This window comes from Daphnia pulex, chromosome 7 (genome assembly GCF_021134715.1).
Source record: "Daphnia pulex isolate KAP4 chromosome 7, ASM2113471v1".
Taxonomy (NCBI): domain Eukaryota; kingdom Metazoa; phylum Arthropoda; class Branchiopoda; order Diplostraca; family Daphniidae; genus Daphnia; species Daphnia pulex.
Window position 1 is genome coordinate 11,230,960 of NC_060023.1, and position 18,206 is coordinate 11,249,165.

General features: G+C 43.5%; 4 protein-coding genes and 1 long non-coding RNA gene across 12 annotated transcripts; 4 read left to right on the plus strand and 1 right to left on the minus strand.

Annotated features, from left to right (window-relative positions):
* The first annotated feature begins 30 nt into the window (after positions 1 to 30).
* On the plus strand, positions 31 to 5,994 carry LOC124197713 (hamartin-like). Of its 2 annotated transcripts, none has more exons than XM_046593243.1 (10): positions 31 to 165; positions 460 to 1,209; positions 1,277 to 1,397; positions 1,461 to 2,033; positions 2,096 to 2,266; positions 2,333 to 3,068; positions 3,321 to 3,902; positions 4,516 to 4,685; positions 5,173 to 5,425; positions 5,569 to 5,994. In XM_046593243.1, exons 1-10 carry the CDS (start codon positions 104 to 106, stop codon positions 5,757 to 5,759), a joined length of 3,609 nt encoding a protein of 1,202 aa, XP_046449199.1. In that variant the 5' UTR covers positions 31 to 103; the 3' UTR covers positions 5,760 to 5,994. The 2 variants fall into 2 exon arrangements, with proteins under 2 accessions (XP_046449199.1, XP_046449200.1); XM_046593244.1 differs by having other exon boundaries at positions 158 to 399.
* Positions 5,995 to 7,662: 1,668 nt separating this feature from the next.
* LOC124197714 (heme-binding protein 2-like) lies at positions 7,663 to 11,337 on the plus strand. Of its 3 annotated transcripts, none has more exons than XM_046593245.1 (5): positions 7,663 to 8,350; positions 9,626 to 9,852; positions 9,930 to 10,062; positions 10,136 to 10,310; positions 10,415 to 11,337. In XM_046593245.1, the coding sequence occupies exons 2-5, from the start codon at positions 9,682 to 9,684 to the stop codon at positions 10,845 to 10,847; spliced, it is 912 nt and encodes a 303-aa protein (XP_046449201.1). In that variant the 5' UTR covers positions 7,663 to 8,350; positions 9,626 to 9,681; the 3' UTR covers positions 10,848 to 11,337. The 3 variants fall into 3 exon arrangements, with proteins under 3 accessions (XP_046449201.1, XP_046449204.1, XP_046449203.1); XM_046593248.1 differs by having other exon boundaries at positions 8,220 to 8,350; positions 9,630 to 9,852; XM_046593247.1 differs by having other exon boundaries at positions 8,289 to 9,550.
* Positions 11,338 to 11,396: 59 nt separating this feature from the next.
* On the minus strand, positions 11,397 to 12,185 carry LOC124197715 (actin-related protein 2/3 complex subunit 5-B-like). The gene is made up of 3 exons (XM_046593249.1): positions 11,921 to 12,185; positions 11,769 to 11,841; positions 11,397 to 11,704 (listed from the first exon to the last, which is right to left on the minus strand). Exons 1-3 carry the CDS (start codon positions 12,064 to 12,066, stop codon positions 11,465 to 11,467), a joined length of 459 nt encoding a protein of 152 aa, XP_046449205.1. The 5' UTR covers positions 12,067 to 12,185; the 3' UTR covers positions 11,397 to 11,464.
* A 366-nt stretch (positions 12,186 to 12,551) lies between these two features.
* Positions 12,552 to 15,888, plus strand: LOC124198727. 4 transcript variants are annotated; one of them, XM_046594742.1, is made up of 8 exons: positions 12,552 to 12,897; positions 12,965 to 13,122; positions 13,192 to 13,554; positions 13,613 to 13,869; positions 13,930 to 14,537; positions 14,615 to 14,764; positions 14,827 to 14,906; positions 14,969 to 15,378. In XM_046594742.1, the coding sequence occupies exons 1-8, from the start codon at positions 12,736 to 12,738 to the stop codon at positions 15,045 to 15,047; spliced, it is 1,857 nt and encodes a 618-aa protein (XP_046450698.1). In that variant the 5' UTR covers positions 12,552 to 12,735; the 3' UTR covers positions 15,048 to 15,378. The 4 variants fall into 4 exon arrangements, with proteins under 4 accessions (XP_046450698.1, XP_046450699.1, XP_046450700.1 ...); XM_046594743.1 differs by lacking the exon at positions 14,969 to 15,378 and adding an exon at positions 15,772 to 15,888 and having other exon boundaries at positions 12,605 to 12,897; positions 14,615 to 14,732; XM_046594744.1 differs by having other exon boundaries at positions 12,606 to 12,897; positions 14,615 to 14,732.
* Positions 15,889 to 16,228: 340 nt separating this feature from the next.
* Positions 16,229 to 18,160, plus strand: LOC124198729. 2 transcript variants are annotated; one of them, XR_006876689.1, is made up of 4 exons: positions 16,229 to 16,362; positions 16,472 to 16,873; positions 16,939 to 17,087; positions 17,201 to 18,160. It is a non-coding gene; the product is annotated as an uncharacterized LOC124198729 (long non-coding RNA). The 2 variants fall into 2 exon arrangements; XR_006876688.1 differs by having other exon boundaries at positions 16,253 to 16,362; positions 16,457 to 16,873.
* Positions 18,161 to 18,206: the final 46 nt, after the last annotated feature.

Consider the following 18,206-nt stretch of genomic DNA (forward strand, 5'->3'; position numbering starts at 1 on the left):
GAAAAATCGAAACATTATTCTATTTACACAATCAAATCATTTCTTTTTAGTTTTTCACTTTTTCCCACATTTTCCTTTAAATATCTCGATGAAGTTGTGATAAATGTCTACAGATGGCGTTTCAGCGTTGCAGACGATTACATTGCCTCAATTTCCTAAAACGAGGTAAACATTCGTAAAACTTGGTAGTTATTTCAATTTGTATTAAGCTCGTAATCAGTTAACACGTCTCAACATCTCGCTACCAGCATTTGTAAATTAGAACCACAAAATATTGAAAGTGTTGAATTCAACCTTTTAGCAAGAGTTCGCTCGTGGATAATGTTCTTTTTCATTACCCGCCATCAACTTCGTCTATCCTTTAGTGAAACCTTATCATTTTATCTTAATTTATTCAATGTAAACTCGATCGTGTTTTACTGACAAGTTCTCTTTTATAAATATAATCCTTTTCTTTAGGGAAATGGAAGATCCATACATGCATTTGGATCCAGCTGATTTCTTCAATCTTTTGGAAAGCAATCAACTGTCAGTGGTGGAAGATATCAAGAGTCTTATTCATGATCACCTCAACTCCACCAAAGAAGCATGGCTTGTTCAGGGTCTCTTCGATTACAGCATGTCCAAAGGCTCTCTGAGGGCGATGGAGATCCTTCTCGGTCTCAGGGAGACACATTCTAAGCACTTGCTTGACAAGCTGTCAGAATCTCTTCGTTCCAGTAATAGTAGACTCTCTTCACTTATTTTCATGGGATTCTTGGTGCGGAAACAACCCCAATGGCTTCACAAAATCAGTTCACACTATGTAATGAGGGATCTGATCAAAGTGCTCAAGACCGATGGTGGCGTTGTGGTCTTGGTCAATGCTTTGCTTGTCTTGACTGCCCTTATCCCCATCATCCCGAATTTGGAGAGCTCCATACTCAATGAAATCTTTGAAAGCTTCACTCGACTGGCTGCCTGGAATTACTCCAACCAGCCCAAACAGCCAGAAGTTTACGTTCTTCATCTCCAGATTGCACTCTATGCCTTGTTCCATCGCCTGTACGGCATGTACCCGTGCAATTTCCTTTCCTACTTGCGTCAACATTACTCGCTACGAGATAATCTGCCCATCTTCAGCCACACCGTCAAACCCATGGTGGAGACAGTGCGAATGCATCCTCTGTTGGTCACCGCATCCAAAGACATTGAAATTGGAACTGCCAGGTCTGTATTTTCACTCTTTCATATCAGTGAATAAGCGAAACCTATTCTCTACATCTCTTTGTCTCAGGTGGAAGCAGATGAGTGTCCACGACATTGTCACCGAATGTGCCAAATACTCTTTGCTCGAATGCCAAGATCTGAGCAATCGGGAGGAAATGATTTGTTCGAGTCTAGTTCATTCTTCTACGGTATTTATCTTGCTATCTTTTTCAGGGTTTATACTTTCCTACTCATTTGAATGTCATCTGCAGTGTGCTTTAGAGCCAGTGATTGTAAGCGCAGCACAACCAGCACCGTGGCTTGACGAAGCCATGAACGTTGCTGGCGAGTGGACGTGGCCGGCTCAATGGGTTCCTCAGGGTCCTGCATCTACTAAAGCTCCTCTTAGCGCTCGTGTGACGCCCAAACCCGATCCGACCGAGAGCTTCCTAAAGCAACAGCAAGCAGCTTCTATTCCACCTTCGTCTTCGGTGGCTCGGACGTTAAGTCTGACCCCAACAGCCTCTCCATTGCCACTTCCACCCACTTCTCCCATGAAAAAAGATCTTCATTCATTCAAATTTCCCGGCGCAGGAGTGGTGGTAGGAGCTACTGGTGAACACGACCGACGCAGCACAGTCATTGGAGTCAAATTGCAGAAAATTGGCCAGGAACCGGCCAGTAACTCGTTTGCTCACTTTGGTCCCGTTCTTTCCGGAATGCGATCAAGACATTCTAGTGGAGCTCCCAGTGCCGATCCTCGCAAGAACTTGATGAGCCCATCCACTTTGCTCCAAACAGATCCTCTGAGCCCTGCCCAGCTAGCCAATAAGCCCACGGACAAGGTAACAGTGACACTTTTGAAAAATGTTATTTCTCAATCATTTCTCGAATTGATTCTCAATAGGATCGCGATCAAATTAGTGCTGAAGATCGGGAAGTGTGTCGACTATTGTCAACTAAACCCGCTCCCAAAGATTTCGAAAAGGAAACTCACGCCCTTTCTCAATCGTGGGTCCAGTCACGCGAAGGAACGCCCTGTGCTCTGCCGCCCAGTCGACCCGACAGTTTACTTCAGGTATTCTTCCAAATATTTCAATGAATAGCACAGCATGGATTTACTGAACCATTTGAATCATTTCAGGATAAAATTGACGATGTCCGACATGATGATAGCGAGCCGGAAGACTATAGTCGAGCTTGCCATGAAGACGATAATTACGGAGATGATGTTCTCGAGTCACGACCAATCACTGCAGGCCATGGTCCAGGAGCAGGTGGTGGAGTGACCCACACTTCTTGCCAATCCGGAGGTCTTCCCATGGTGGACCAAACGCGCTTCTCCGATTTTGTTCAACGCGTCAAACGACTCCGCTACTTCAGTCAATGCCTTCCGGTGGCCAGTGCCAACCAAGGCAGTCCTGGAAGTGGTAGCAGTATCGGCACCGTGGTCGACAGTACCAGTTCCTTTGGTCAAACGATGGCGACCTTGCCATCGCGTTCACGCAAGCGGAGCAATTCGTGCCCGAATTTGCTCCAGCTGGATTTCAATGGCGACCAGCGGACTGCCGTCGTTGCAGAAGGTGGCAACAAAGAGGAGCCTTCCTCTTGTTCCAGTTCAACAGCTCAGCAGCAATCAACGGGTTGCCAGACGGATCAGGATCTTTGGCCGCCCACACCGTACGAACATCTTTTCTTTAGCGTTTTGCCTCCATCACTACTCTTCCCGCCTCCGCCAGCACCGGCTGAAGCCCCTCCCAGGTCGCTGGCTCCTTCAGAGCTGCTGGATCGCTATATCGACGCCGCATTCCGGAACCACGAGCGGAGTATGGCTCTTTTAGGCAAACCCAACGCAACAGAAGATGTCGCCTTGCTCAAAGGTTAGTCACTCGCTTGTAAAAACCAACCCAAACGTCTAGTCTGGCTTTCTCTTTCTCCGCCGGAAACAGGTTTCGTAATTGTTGATTGAACAAGAGGTTCAAACACGTTACGGAAAACTGGTCCTGTTCCGAGGAAAAGAAGCTTTCACCTTGCACAGAGTGAAAGGCGGAAATTTCATTTCTCCAGAATTGATGACGATATTTTTCATCCGACGAGTGACATTCCTTCATGTTCCATTTGTTGTTATCCAGGGCAAGTGTTGATGTTGCAGAGTCAACTGCAATTCGAGCGCCATCGCCGGGAAGTCCACGCCGAGCGCAACCGCCGCCTGCTGGCCAAAGCTAAACAAGGCCGTTTGGTTGAGGAGGAACTGCACACGATGCGTTTGCAGCTGGTGCAAGCCCAGAACGAGATGGCGGCTGTCCGGCGGGATGCCGAGTCGATGCGCCGTTTGAGAAACGCGGCCGAAACTGAACGCGCCCAGGCCGTCCTCCAGTTCGAGGAGAGGACGAAGAAAATGTTCCAAGAGTTGCAGGACATTTCGTCTGACAGAAGCGAACGAGAGGAGGAACTACTCACTGCCCGGGACCAGGTCCGTTCCTTGCGGCGTGAAGCGGACCGACTTCACGCCGCTTTGTTTACCGTCGACGCCGAAATGAAAGATCTGAGGCGACAGGCCAACGAATCCAGGCGCTATCAACAGGATCTCAAGGATTCCCAGTATCATTTGATCGCCGCTCGAGAGACGGCCAATTTGCTCCAGCAGCAGCTCATGAATCCCTCGGGTGCCGTCTTGAAATACGAAATGGAAGAGATGACACGAGCTTATAAAGGTTCTCCCATCAACATTTTTCTTCATTCTTTCCAGTTTCCAGTAGATTTTTGTTTTGTTTTGAAATTCCAACAACATTTTTAACTTGCGGGTCTGTAGAGAAAACAAAACGAGAAGTTGATTTCGCATATTGGTTCCGATATTTTGAGGTCAATGTCTGGAACGTGACGAGAAGAAGCGGTTTTTTTTTTTTAAGATCTTCGTCGCACTCAAATAAGAAACGGAAATGATAATGATAAAATGAAGAAGAATAATGTGCGGTCAATTCTATAAAAAGATGGAAGAAGAAGAAGAAGAAAAAAAGGAAATTGGCTTGACCGCAAAGTTAATTTGGTTTCGTTGGATGGTTTTGGCCATTCCCAATACCGGAATCGAGGTCATTGCGCTCCGTCTTGTGTTTTGTTTTGGGGCCGTACGGAGGAGGAGGCTTGGTTGATCGAGTTCGATCGGCAGCACGTATCGGTATCCTGTGGTTTTTGTTGATATAGAAGCCGTTACACAATTTCCATTTTTTGATGTTTGTACTCCATTTTTTTTTCTGTAATTTTAAGCGAAACTTCATCCGCATTCCGACCCTGTTATTTATTTGAATTTTTATTGTGTAATTGTTGCAGAGGAGTTGAAAGCTCACTGGGAGAAACTGGAACGAGAGAGGCGACATAACGAGGCGCTGACGTCCAAATTGGCAGAAATGGAATCGGCGGCCGGGCGGCGCGAGACGGACATTTCCGACCTGAAACGTTTGCTGCAGCTGGTCAAGGAGGAACACCAGCAAGTCATGCAGGTAAATAATGGTAGCAGCCCGTACCTGGTAGTGGTGGTGTATAGTAATAATAATAATAATAACAACCATCATCATTTGAAAACGCGGAACGGGAACGAAATGAAAAATTTTGATCAAACAACAGCCGGACGGCGGTCCTCCCTCATTCTTTTATTGGTCTGTGTGTGTGTTGGTCCGTTCCAGGCAGCAAGAGAGAATCGAGGTCGACATGCCACTATTTCACCGATGAACTGATTACTCCTTATAAGCTGATGTGGCGGAGAAACAAGTGAAAGAAAGCAGAGAAATCGAGGGCGTTATGACTTTTCCTAATTTCTTCTCGCTCCTACAACATGAAATACTACTAGAAAAGGAGGGGGTTGATTTAACTTCCAACTCTTGTTTTACTGTGGTCCCATGAAATGACATTTGAATGATTGGATGAGATGTGTTCAAAATATTCGAAATTGCCAAGCGTGAAACTTTTTAATTTTTGGTATTTTTCCAGGTGGCCGAGCACAAATACGAGTCGATTAAAAGCATCAACGTGGCCTTGGAGAACAACATTCTGCAATTGCGCCATCAGGTCGAACTTGGACGATCGCGTCAGTCGCGCCGGCGGCTCATCACCCAACAGCGTGAAGATGGGTCGGGGGGTGCGACGGCCCTGCCGGCTGGATCTTCCTCGTCGGCGTTGCCGGCCTCTGTTCCAGGATTCAGCACATCACCCAGCAGTCCGCCATCCTTTTCTTCCATTTCAGGTGAGCACATTTCTTTCTTTCTTTTGTTTTGTTCGGTGGGTGGACGGGACGACCACAATTGCGCATGTGTTGTTGCCATTGCTTATTCCGTTAACTGGGCCGTTACTTGATTGACCATTTCTGTCGTTTCTCCTGTCTATTAGGAGCCAGTACGGAGCAGCTGTCTGTGTCGTTAGCGGTGGAGGCCAGCGAGGGGCTCAACTACTGGCAGACAATAGAGACGTCGGCGCTGGCCCAAGTGGGAGCCGATTTGCCGCACGAAGGCAGCGGCAACGTCGACCGTAGTCACAGTCTCGATATTGACCGCAACGCCAAGAAACCGACGTCCGAATAAGAGAGAGAGAGAAATATCCCATGCGCAGGCGTATAACATAATCATTAACATACTACTACTACTACTACTATTACCTAATACTACTTCTATAATCACACGCAAATTAAAACAAAAAACAATTCGGAAATGTGTACGTCTGAAAAAGGAACATCTTTTATTCTTCCTTGGGGTCGTCTTGTACCACCAACGTGAACATAAAAACACATCAATATTATTCTAGTTGTTTTCTCTCAAATCTCATTATTATTATTTTTGTTTTTTCTTCCACAGCCGAAAAAAGAAAGAAATGAATTCGGGTCGTTATGCCAAACTCCCCCGCCTTTTTCCTTCGATTTTTGTTTTCCCAAAATCGACGAGGTCGGCCCCGTTTCCGCGTCGACCTGCGGTCATGGCCGTCTCTGTAGTCCCGGCACGTCGTTCGACAAGGGGGGAAGAAAGAAGAAGAAGAAGAAGAGAAAAAAAGGGCGTGAAAGTAGAAGATTGGGAACCTTTAAGTAGGGCACGTGAGTTCGACGTCTGTCTTTTTTTCTTTTTTTAAAAAACATTTCTTCTTTTATTTTTAGTTTTTTTTTCAAAAAATTTTGCCCGTGAGCGATAAAAACAACCGAAATGATTTGGTCTCGGTTGTTATGTTGTTGCCGCATTTTCGACCAGGTAGGGGATATTGGGGGCCTTTGTAAGGAACGAGGAGAAGGGGGGAGGAGTTGAAAGAAGATGGTTTTTAAGTCTTTTCCACACACAGCGCAGCGCAAGGTAGAATGTGGAATAACGGTGAGTTGGCTCTCCATCCACCGGCCAGGGGAGAAAAGGTCACATTGCTGTTTCGAAACCAACAAGACTCGGAAGAGAAACGAAAGAATTTGTAATTTATTTCCGTCATTTCGTAATGTCGTCGTCTTTCAAAGATAGAAAAACCCAACTCGTGCCATATTGTCCGTCCATCTGCTCTGCTAGAGCCAAAAATGCGACTCGTATGCGCCGGACCTTGAATGACATAAAACTGGACTAGTACACATCAGTTGCCAACAGCACAAATGCCAGCCATTTCCGATGAAAGTTAAAAGATGTAAATCGAAAAATAAAACGGGTCTTCATTTAGCGCAAAAAGATGAACATCTAATTCTTTCAAATTCAATCGATTTCCATCAAAATTGAACGAAACCTTTTTGGCCTGCCGTTTTGGGGGGGAATCGTCCGTTCGGGTTCTTGAATGGACAGATGTGGGTCCCGGCGAATTCTTCTTCTTCATTTTATTCATTCCATCGTCGTTTCGTCAACTCCAAACTTGACCAACCGCCCTTGAACCAAAAGCCCGGAATTCCTACATTTTCAGATGCCCTCGCCGCATGTAGGTCACTATTTTACTCGAACCGTAGTCTCTAATGTTTGTGTTTCTTCTCCAAGTTTGAACGAGAGGTCGGCGGTGAAAAAAGGCCACAGAATTCCATTGCGTCTAATTTCCCGTGAAAATTGCGCTCGGTGTGTATACATTTTTGGCGTGATCTTTTCCCCCCATCGACCTTTTGCAAGTTTGGCGAGGTGTGCAGCCGTTGCACAATAACGATTAACCTCAATGAAGTTGACCTTTAATCGTAAATTGCTGTTATCGCCTCGGAAAAACTTTCCAGTCTGTCCGAAAGAAAGAAAAAGAATAAAATATGCTGCACGGAGGAGAAGATGGGAAGAACCGGGAAGCCAGCAGAAGAAGGGAGGGGAAACCGAAAGGTACCGTTGGTTATCTCTCCTTCCCCAGACCGAGGAGCCAACACGAAGTTAAGAAGAAGAAAAGAAAAACATTTTTTTATTTTTTTTTTAACTTTATAGGAAAAGAAGATAGCAGGTCACCAAAGGCACCTAATCTCAGGTGCACCATCATCCCCCCCCCCCCTCTCCTGACTCTGCACGGCACAAACATTTTGAAGCCCCTTCGGAAAGAGATTGAAAATGAGGCCAACCGAGAGGCCGCCGAAGGAACAACAACAGTTCGGGACATAGTACTATACAGTCATTTACATAAAGTTACTAATTTTGTACTTGTTCATTTTTTTTTTAGTTTCGTGATGATGATGACGGCGAAAGAGTCAAAACATTTTCGTTCGTTTTTTTGAAATGTTTTCGTGATGTTCTGGAATTTAAAAGTGTGTCTCGAGCACGCACGACGTTCTTTCTCGGCTGGCCCCTTTTGATCCCATATATTCACGAATGACGGGACCTAAAGCTTTTTTGTACATCCTTCTCACACACTTGAGACTCTCAATGTTTCTTTGTGTGTGTGTTTGCGCGCTAGCTAAGGGTAAGCCACTTGTGTGAATGTAAACTCCTCCTCCTCTTCTGCCACCCCACTATTTGCACCACCCACCGACTCCCGGACGAACCGACGACGACGTCACGATGCAATACAGCTGCTACATCTGCTGAAATAACCAAAAGAAAGAAAGAAAATGAAGTCCCCCCCTTCCCCGGCGGGCGTTTGCCGTGGAGTTGGGTCCGGGGCTATTTAAGCGCCGGTGCTCATTTGGTCGCTGAACGTTAGCCCGTGACAATCCGTGCAATCAGCTTGCAATCAACTACAGCAGGACACACTCTCCACTGTGAGTTTTCCGTTTTGAAATTTTTTGGTCTATTTCTTTTCTATTCTTTCCAACACCTTGAAATTCGCTTAATTTTTCATCCCATTTTCTATTTGAAAAATTTTGAATAACTTTTGAGAAAATTATCGCAGATTTTCAAATTGTTGGTAGTTTCTCCTTCACGGGCTATTTGAAAGACCTAACGGTAGTTGTAGCATGTTTCCCTTATGTAACCAGTAGACAAAGAAAGTTAAAAGGAGGCATCTATCCTTATAGTTAACAAAATTTAATACGTTTAAAGGAAATGGCTTTTTTTTGTTGTTGGTTGCCTTTTAAATGGATTCGAAAAGTGGGGGGGAGGAGATGGGGGGGGGTCGATAAAAGAAACACAAAAATATGAAGTCCATCCATGTCTAAAGCGGACCGAGTTGGTTCAATGACCTCCGCTTGTGCTCATCCTGGGCATCTCTTCGATGCGCTCGTGACCTCTAAAAAAAGGAGGAAAAAAGTCCATTTTGTTGGCCAGGAGAGTTGGTTTCTTCTTCTTCAGAGAACGCGGAAATCTTCTTAGCCATCTTGAATGTGTTGGTGGTTGGTGATGGAAACTTGAAACCGTGCCCCCAAATGCCAACACAAAAGAAAAGGAGGAGAGTAGAGTACCTTTAGTCCGGTCGTAGCAATGAACCCCCCCATCTCTCTCCCACCTTTTTGTGTCTGGATGGATGGAAGAAACGTGGAATGAGCACCTAGACTTGTTGACCTGAATTGCAAATGACTCTCCTACCCATCTTCTTCTTTATCCGCTGGCTCCTTCAAGCTTTTTTCTGGGTTCGTGTAATAATCGTTCAAGGGGGAGGGAGCCCAAAGAAAGGGCCAGGTGGGTGTAGGCATTGCTCTTGTGTGTGTGCTATTCACCCGATGGGGCCATCGGGCATATCCGCTTCGGATGGCCCATGTATGGAAAAGCCCGGGGTAGGTGCTGCTGCTGCCCAAGGAGGAGGCGAGTTGTAGGATGAGGAACAGGTAGTAGTTGTTAGCCACCACCAAGAGTTCAAGGTCACGGTCAGGTTTCCACCCAACTAACGGTTCCTCCTCCCCAACTCCTACTACCTCCCTCCTCCTTCTTCTTCTTTCTTAACCTAACGACCCAGTCACGATCCGGATGGTCAAGTCACTCACCACTTGATTTCCATCGACTGCGGACGTCTTTTCCCCCCTTCTGTGCGTGTTATTTTTCATCTTATTGACTTTAAACTACAAAAGAAGTGACTGAATTTTCTTGTATTCTTCTTCTAGGCAGTTTTCAATTTTTGCTGATTCCGCAAACGCAGCCAACAACAACAAACCAGAAAATGTCTTGCCGATTGGGTGCTATCGCCCTCGTCCTTGCGCTCTGCGCCGTCTCCGTCCACTCGCAGGTGTGGGGCTATGTCTCGCAGAGCTTCTCCCTCGTCCGCTCCGACATCCTCGAGGCTGCCGACTACGAACTAGTGGCCAACATCTCCAACCGCGATGCCGGAGAGGTATGAATCCGATATTTTTGTTTTCTTCTTTTTTAATTGAGGTAAAATCTAAATGTTTTATTTATTTTCCGTATCAGAACTACGAAGAGCGTCTGTACCCCGCCAGCAAATGGGCCTGCACTGCTCGCACCGTCCCCAAGACTGAGAGCTCACCCACCCGCAGCATGTTCGTCGACCTCTTCCGATACTTTGCCGGAGACAACTCTGACAGTAATTGATTCATTTTTCGAAAATTTATTTTGAAGGCTAATTTGTTAATTGTTTATTCTTTTGTTTCAAACAGAGAAAGAAATTGATTTGACTGTTCCAGTCAACACCTTCGTCCAGCAACGCGACAATGATGTCACCTACTACGAGACTTGCCTCACCTTGCCCAAAAAGGTCCAGTCCGCTGCCCCCAAGCCCAACAACCCATCCGTTTTCTTGGATGAGAAACCCGAAATGGTCATCCTCACCAGGTACATACAGACTTACGAATTTCAAATCAAATATAACTGCGGGCATTTCTTTATTTTGCGAACCGGCATTTCTTATTACATGTTTTTCTTTTGTGTTTGCACAGACGCGTGAGCGGCTACTTTATCACCGACACTGCCTGGGAGGAGGAGGCCATCAGCCTGAAGAAAGTGCTCAAGGAAAAGGTGCCCGAGGCCGACTACCAGAGCTATTACCGCAATGGATACGATGCCCCCATGAGGATATTCAACCGCCGCAACGAAGTTTGGTTCAGGAAGACCGGTGAAGCCGCCCAAAAGACCATCGAAGACTACAAGAAACGCCAGGCTGAGAAGGCCGTCGTCGCAACCGTCGTCGCTGCCGCCGCCGCCGATGAGGAGAAGAAACCCGCCGCCGATGACAAGAAACCCGTCGCCGATGAGAAGAAACCCGTAGCCGACGAGAAAAAGACCACCGACAAGAAGACGGAAGACAAGAAGACGGAAGAGAAGAAAAAGGTCGAGGAGCCTAAAAAGGACGCCGCTCAAAATAGAGAATAAAAACAGAAAATCCGGGCGTTGATCGTTTTTTCGGTTTTTGCGAGATGTTGAAGTTGTTTTGTTTTTTTTTAATTATTATTATTTTTATTCAAATCCTCCTGCCCCCACCCCAATTTAGTGCGGAAGAGAGCGTCCCTTAATCTCTTTGAAGGGCGTTGTGCTGTGCAGCAAGACAAACTCTTTTGGCCATTAATTTATTCCAGATATTCTATCAATGTACAATTTCTATTTTACCCAGTTGAACTCAGCTACGCTGTCAAGAGTGTGTGTTGCCAAGTGGGTTCTCCTTTTTTCAACTTTTTTTGTTTCAAGCCCTTCCTACCAAAACCCAAAACAGGGTCGAGTGGTCATTTCTTTTCTACTTTCCCCTCCTTTTGGCCAACCAAATGCCAATATATTTATACATCGATTCATTTTGTATGTGTTGCATACTCTGGCTTCTCTAGTGAGGGCTTTTCAAAATACACCTCTTTTCGATTACAAACCTAAATTGCAATTTTTTTCCGTGTTTTTACTGCATCGAAAATAAAGAAGACTGCTAACAAGATATTTGGTTAAGGAAGATGAACATGTATTAAAATGCTTTATATATAAAGACGTGGAAAGAATGATTTTGTTCAGACACGCTTCTTGTCGGTAAGGACTCTGACAATGCAGCCAACACCAGCAACAGCATGAACCTTCTCGTGCCACGCCAACAACTGCCCACTGGAGCCCTCTGAGGGAGTTTCAAAGCCTCTGTAAATGTATTTCATAAGGATATCCAGCTGATCACGGTCAAGAGCATTAACTGCTTCCTCTATCTGGGTTGACTTCACAGAGAGAAGCACTTGCATTACAATATTTAAGGCAGCATCCTACAGGAACAATGTTACAATTACATGAGGTAGAAAACATGACTTGAACATTCATCGAGTTTACTTTGACCATTTGATTGCGTGACGAAATGGGAGCATTCCTAAGGACTGTCTTCAAGGCTTCAACACTCTTCCCCGTAAACAAAAATTAGGTTAAGGAATATATGAAATTTAAATTTAAGTAATATTATTAACACATTTTTGTTAAAAGGATATTGATTGAGGAAGTTGGTAATCTCTTTTTCGTCAGGTCCGACTGGAGGTGATTGTGACTCGCCACACTCATCCTCTTTGTAATTATCTTCGTTGTACTGGTCGACATCAATTTTGCGAAAAGCAGAGCTTGAAGTGTTCTTGGCCATTTTAATTATGTTTAAATGCAATAAGAAAATGCTAAAGAAATACTTGTAGAAAACTGTCACTCCCTTTTTGGTTTGCGGCTTTTATGAGTTTTATCTTTGTCAACAATTTCGTCAGCTAAAGCGTTGCCAAATCTAAAACAAAACTGTCGCACGCTGCTTTTTTTACTTTTCCGCTTTTTCCCAATTATCAGCTCTGCTTTTTTCTATAATTCTTATTAATTTTGATTATTCACTTCGTTTTTATTTCAAATTTTTTACGGTATAATATCCATTTCCAATAAGACATTTGAATCGAATTCGAATCCCATTCCCATGCTCCGCCCCCGCGCGCCAGTTTCCTTCTAGAACCGACCTGCTTTGGATAATTTGCATTCTTTTTTCAATCGAATAAAATTAATCAGATTAACGGAATGGTATGAAATTCTATCTTCAAAATGAGTCATGAAACAGACTCACGACACCGAGTAAAAATCTGGCAACAGTCGCCATCGGGCATCGGCAACCGCCAACCGGCCAATCGCTATATTGTCTACGCTGATCCCGAAGTCAAGACGTTTTTTTTCTTGTAAAAACAGTAACACGTTTCTTTTAATTATTTCATTTATTTTCTCCACGTCGAGCTTCAGTTACCCCATAAGCATAAACGTTTCGAGAATGAAACTATAAAAGATGCATACAAAAAATGGAAATGTTGAGAAAACTTGCAGCTTGTCCTATGAAGACGAAGAATTTGTCTCTTGTCAAATCTGCTTCCATAACTTCGATGAAAATGAACGGATACCAAAACATTTAGGAAAATGCCTCCATTTTTTCTGTATTCTTTGCATTAAGGTATTGAATTCTACCCAAAACTCATTAAACAGTTTTTCACTTACCGTTTATAAATTAATGAATTTAGAATCTGGCTGTACGAAATGGAAAAGAAATACTTTGTCCTGTTTGTAGGTCACCTTCAGTATTATCCCCTGGAAACTGTGAGGAACTGATAACAAATCATGTGGCCTTGCGTCTTTTGAAAGTGGTGAAGGAAGCTCAAACAAAAGCAGAAACAGAATTGTAAGTAAATACATCAAGGAAGAAGAAATTCAAATGTTTCCTTTTCTGTAGTTTTCTTTTTTTTTCCAGGAAGATACAGAAGTGGTGCTGCGAGTGTAGTTCACCAGCATCCAGCCTTTGTCTTAAAACTCAGCATCAAGTTCAGGCTTTCAAAGAGTTTTATAATGCTCAGTCTTCATTATTGATGTCAATAGTCAATGAAACCAATTCAGCTGTTGATAGCACCCTGGATAATTGTCGTAAAATTCAATCTGCTCACAAAGTCATTCTTGAATGGATTAAATGGCTTCAGTTGGAAATATCTCGAAGAGATGTGTCAAACAGTGCCACCATTACTCTGATGGAATCTCTAAAATCTGCCGAAGTGTCTCCCATTCCTCGGGAAGAAGATATGCGTGCCACTATTAATCACATCAATAAGCTTATAGGCTTGTAAACATTTATTTCAAATGCCAATTAAAATATTGATTATTCAAAGTTGCTTTTTAAGATCTAGTGAGAGATCTGAAGAAGTTTGTGGATCCCAGTTCAGGACTCGTGATCTCGTCCAGGCATACGGTAGCAACGTACTAGCATTCCTTGTTTCGTTCATGAACGATGAAGAGCAACGTAAAGCGAGCAGCCCCGGATTTGCTTTCGTTTTTAACGGTAACAGCGGTGAAACACTCGAACCATCAAACATTCCTGACAATCTGATGGAAGTCTCCATTGAAATATTCGAGGATGAAAAACCGACGGAACCACGCCGTGCGTATAAATTTAATCGTTTTATTTATTTAAAAATTCTAATTGTATGACTCGCTCTAGCGTCGTGTTCGACTACTCTGCATCTTTCCAAGCGTTCTAATGAGGATCCACAGTCGAATGATTTTGCATTTAAAAGAAGTCGGGAATTACCAAACAAGAAACAGAAAGTTAACACCACTCAACAGCCGAATGGAGGTAGAATTGTTCATCCGATTGGAGGAAACATGCAAGATATCGAGCTACTCTTATCAACGCTCAAATCCCCGACTTATCATAGAGAAACAGATATGGAAATTGTTGCGTTGTGTATGCACGATATTGAACTCGGTTTAATGCAGACTTTCTTTGAAAAAACGTATGAAGGCCTCCCTGAGCTGGAGCAACAATGGAATGAAATTAAAAATCAACAGTCCTTGACAAATCGGCAGTTTTCCTCTGCGGGCTCTTTACTATATTCTGCAATGGCACAGATTTTGTGCGATAACTCCCATTTCAGGGAAAGTTTCGTCGTTCGTGTGTCCACTGCACTACAGCAATGTCAAAATGACGAGGCAATACTAGAAGATGAGCGAGAAAAAATTCACAACCAAGAAAATCGACCCGGCCCATCGCGTGTCACCAAGAAAGAATCTCCTAAAACGCTACAAGTTCGAAATAAATTGCGTAAAGTGAGAAACATTTTCTGATTATTGCAGTTTGATGTTAAAGGCCACAATGAAATTCAAATCTTTTTCTTTCTGAATAGGGACATCAAGCAATGAGCACGCGTTCATCAGCGATAAATATTAAGAAAACCGATCCATTGCCATCATCATCTTCCGATGCCTCATTTGAGTCCCGCTTTCCAGGAGTAACACTAACAGGTTTTCAGAAATTGGTTTTCTTAACGATTGATGTAATTGTAACCAGTAATTATTTAAGTGAGATATTTTAGTAATGCCGTGTTTCATTTTTTAGGACATAAAAGTCGAGAATGGCGCCATAAAGTCTCAGATATACAACGCAGTGAAAGGCAAAATGACCCAAAAGAATGTCGAGTAAGTCACTAGTATTTTAAATTGCATGGCTACCACTTCTCTTAATTTCATCCTTCTTTTAGTACCGCGATAGACTTTCTTACTTCAGAAGCGCTTATTTACAGTACGGTAGACGAAAATCATTTTAAAATCAACTATTAGCATCGATTTCTTCTTAAAATGTACGATGTTCTGTGCATTGATCGTAGTCATGCCAACAGTTTCCGTAATGTAATGTATTCGATTTGGATAATTGGATTGCGTTTGTCTAGTTTTTGCTGAGTTATTTCCGTTGTGCATAATGCCATATGAACAGATTCGACACACCAAATAGGTGTCATTTAATTAAAAAAAAGGCATTTGTTAATGATAACACTTTGCACCAGATGATAACACTTTGCGTCTTAGAAGGCGACAGCTGATGTAAAATTTCCATGACCATTTAATTTCAGTGTAAATTACTTTGCTAATAGAAAAATGGTTCAAAATCAAATGGAATGATATAGGATTGCTTTTTATTTGCCCCACCCTCAAATCCTTCACATTTTAATCACACTAATTATACATACACACAAGGGGGCGTCAACTCCAAAAAAACATTCCATTTTAGATGAGAGTTTTTTGTTGTTTTAGTAAAGATTTCCGCGCTATTCGTTTAATTGCACAACAAGTCCGAACAAGACAAAGTTGTTTTTTTCTTTTTGTGAAGGTTATTTTCTTTTCTGGATTTTCTTTTGTGTTTTTCCTTTTCTAGTGGAAAAATAGTTCATTTGCGCTTTGTTTTCCAGATATTTCTTTTATGATACAATAGATTTCTACCCTCGATATACTCTAACCTTACCCTACTTTTCTACCCTTTTCATTTTATTTTGCAACACACCCGTAGGTGAATTTCTGTGGGAGTGGAAGAGTTGGAGACGATGAAATTTCGGAGGGTGGGCGCGAATCAAATTCACCTTTGGTGTTGTTAGTTTGTTACCCAAAGTGACCCAAAGAAATAAATTATTTTTCCCCAAAAATAATTTGTGTTTTTGGGTAAAGTATTCAAAATGACCCTTTCAATCATAGTACGACAAACAAACTTAAACACTCAGCTCCAGGATCAGATCTCATCTTGATCGACAAACAATTTTTATTTCGTACCGCATCTTGACCGGAAGTACGTGAAAGCAAGCATGTCCTTCACGAACGAAGGTCGGTGGGAACATTACGTAAAATTGTCAATGCGGTGGTGTAGAGGTGGGGTGAGATCCGTACAGTGGTGTAGAGGTTGGGTGAGAACGACACGTGTTGCAACATTATCAAAAAGGTAGAATAGCCGCAAGGCTTAAGAGGAGGGGTGAGAAAAAGTCGTATAAAAGGCGAGAGAAAAGACCACGGAACGCAGTCGAGTGAGCATCTCCGTCACGGCGTGAACTGCTGTGCACTAGTCGTCAACAACTGCCTTCTTCATTGTACAATTAATTCGCAAACATGGGTAAATATTCTGTTTCGTTTCTTAGTTATGAATCATTTCACATTATTCTCTTTGTAAATATCCCAGTACCCTAATTGAATATCAATGTTTAAAGTTTGTAATTGTCTAGTTGATTATGGCGTCTTGCTGCCGTTGGGTGTTGTATCGTTGATAGCTGGGTCGACCACCGGTGTGCTGATGACTCCTGGGTATGGCGGATATCAAACTGCAACGCCGCCTTAACTACACAAGCAGTTACTACTACGAGCCCCCCAAGTACTACACCACCAAGGCTCCATATTATTACACCACAACTCATGCTGTCCTGAGTTACTACACCGAATCTCCGCAGTATTATTCTTCCCCGAGCCACACTACCAAAGAGTCGAGTACTACACTAAGGCACAGGAGTACTGCACCAACAAGGCGCCGGAGTACTACACAACTATGTATACTGCCCCAGCTTACTACACCGAGGCTCCCAAGTACTACACTACCCAGGACCGGGGTACTGCTCACCTACATATCATGGGTAAATATTCTGTTGCATGGAGTTTAAATATGCCAATTATTGATTATCTAAATTATATATTCTAGACGTATAAAAGGAGAGAAAAGGCAATAGAAATCAGTCGATTGGTCATCTCATCTCCGACACGGCAACAACTGCAGTGAGTGCACTGCAGACTATTCGTCATCAACTCTTCAACTGCATTCTTCATCGTACTATCAGTTCACAATCATGGGTAAATATTCTGTTTTTTATATGAAGTTTTGCATCAATTTCTTTTGTTTTTCTGTTTGTTAATATGCCAGTAATTGTCGAATAATAATAATGCTAAAATAATTTACTGTCTAGTTAACTATGGCGTTGTGCTGCTGTTACATGTCATCGTTTATGGTTGGATCGACGGGTATGACGATTTCTCCTGGGTATGACGAGCATCAACAAAAACATGCGCAACAACCTGTAACTACACAGAGGCCCCCAGGTACTACACCACCAGGGCTCCAGAAGATTACACCACAATTTATGCAGCCCCGAGCTTCTACGCTGAATGCCCGCAGTATTATTCTTCCCCTAGCTACCAACGAGTTAAGCACTACACCGAGGCTCCGAATTATTACACCATGAAGGCACCGGAGTACCACAACTACGTATGCTGCGCCAGCTTACAATACCTAGGCTCCCAACTAACATCTGCTCCCAGCTACTACACCGAGGCTCCAGCTACTACACCGAGGCTCCAGCTACTACACCGAGGCTCCAGCTACTACACCGAGGCTCCAGCTACTACACCGAGGCTCCAGCTACTACACCGAGGCTCCAGCTACTACACCGAGGCTCCAGCTACTACACCGAGGCTCCAGCTACTACACCGAGGCTCCAGCTACTACACCGAGGCTCCAGCTACTACACCGAGGCTCCAGCTACTCAACCACGACTGATGCGGTCAAGTATTACGTAGCCACAACTTTCTACTCAACCGCTGCCTACGCTGCCCCTTCGTATTACGTTAAACCGAAATACTGCACCGAAGCTCCAGTTTACTACACCATAACCTACGCTATACCCAGCTACTACACCGAATCTCCGAAGTATTACTCTACCCATAGTAACTACACCACCACAGCATAAGTCACCTGAATATTCTACCAAGACCTACGCGTCTCCAGATTGCTAGAAGGAGGCTTCTAAATACCAGGGCTGAAATTGCGAATATGTTTTATGTACAGATTTTCTGCCATATAATAATAGTTAGTCACTGGAAATTGTTGTTGTTCTTCAGTGAGAAAATAAATTTTTTCATCTGAGTAATCATTTTGTACGACTTCTCTTACGACGTTTTCTGTTTTTTTGTTGG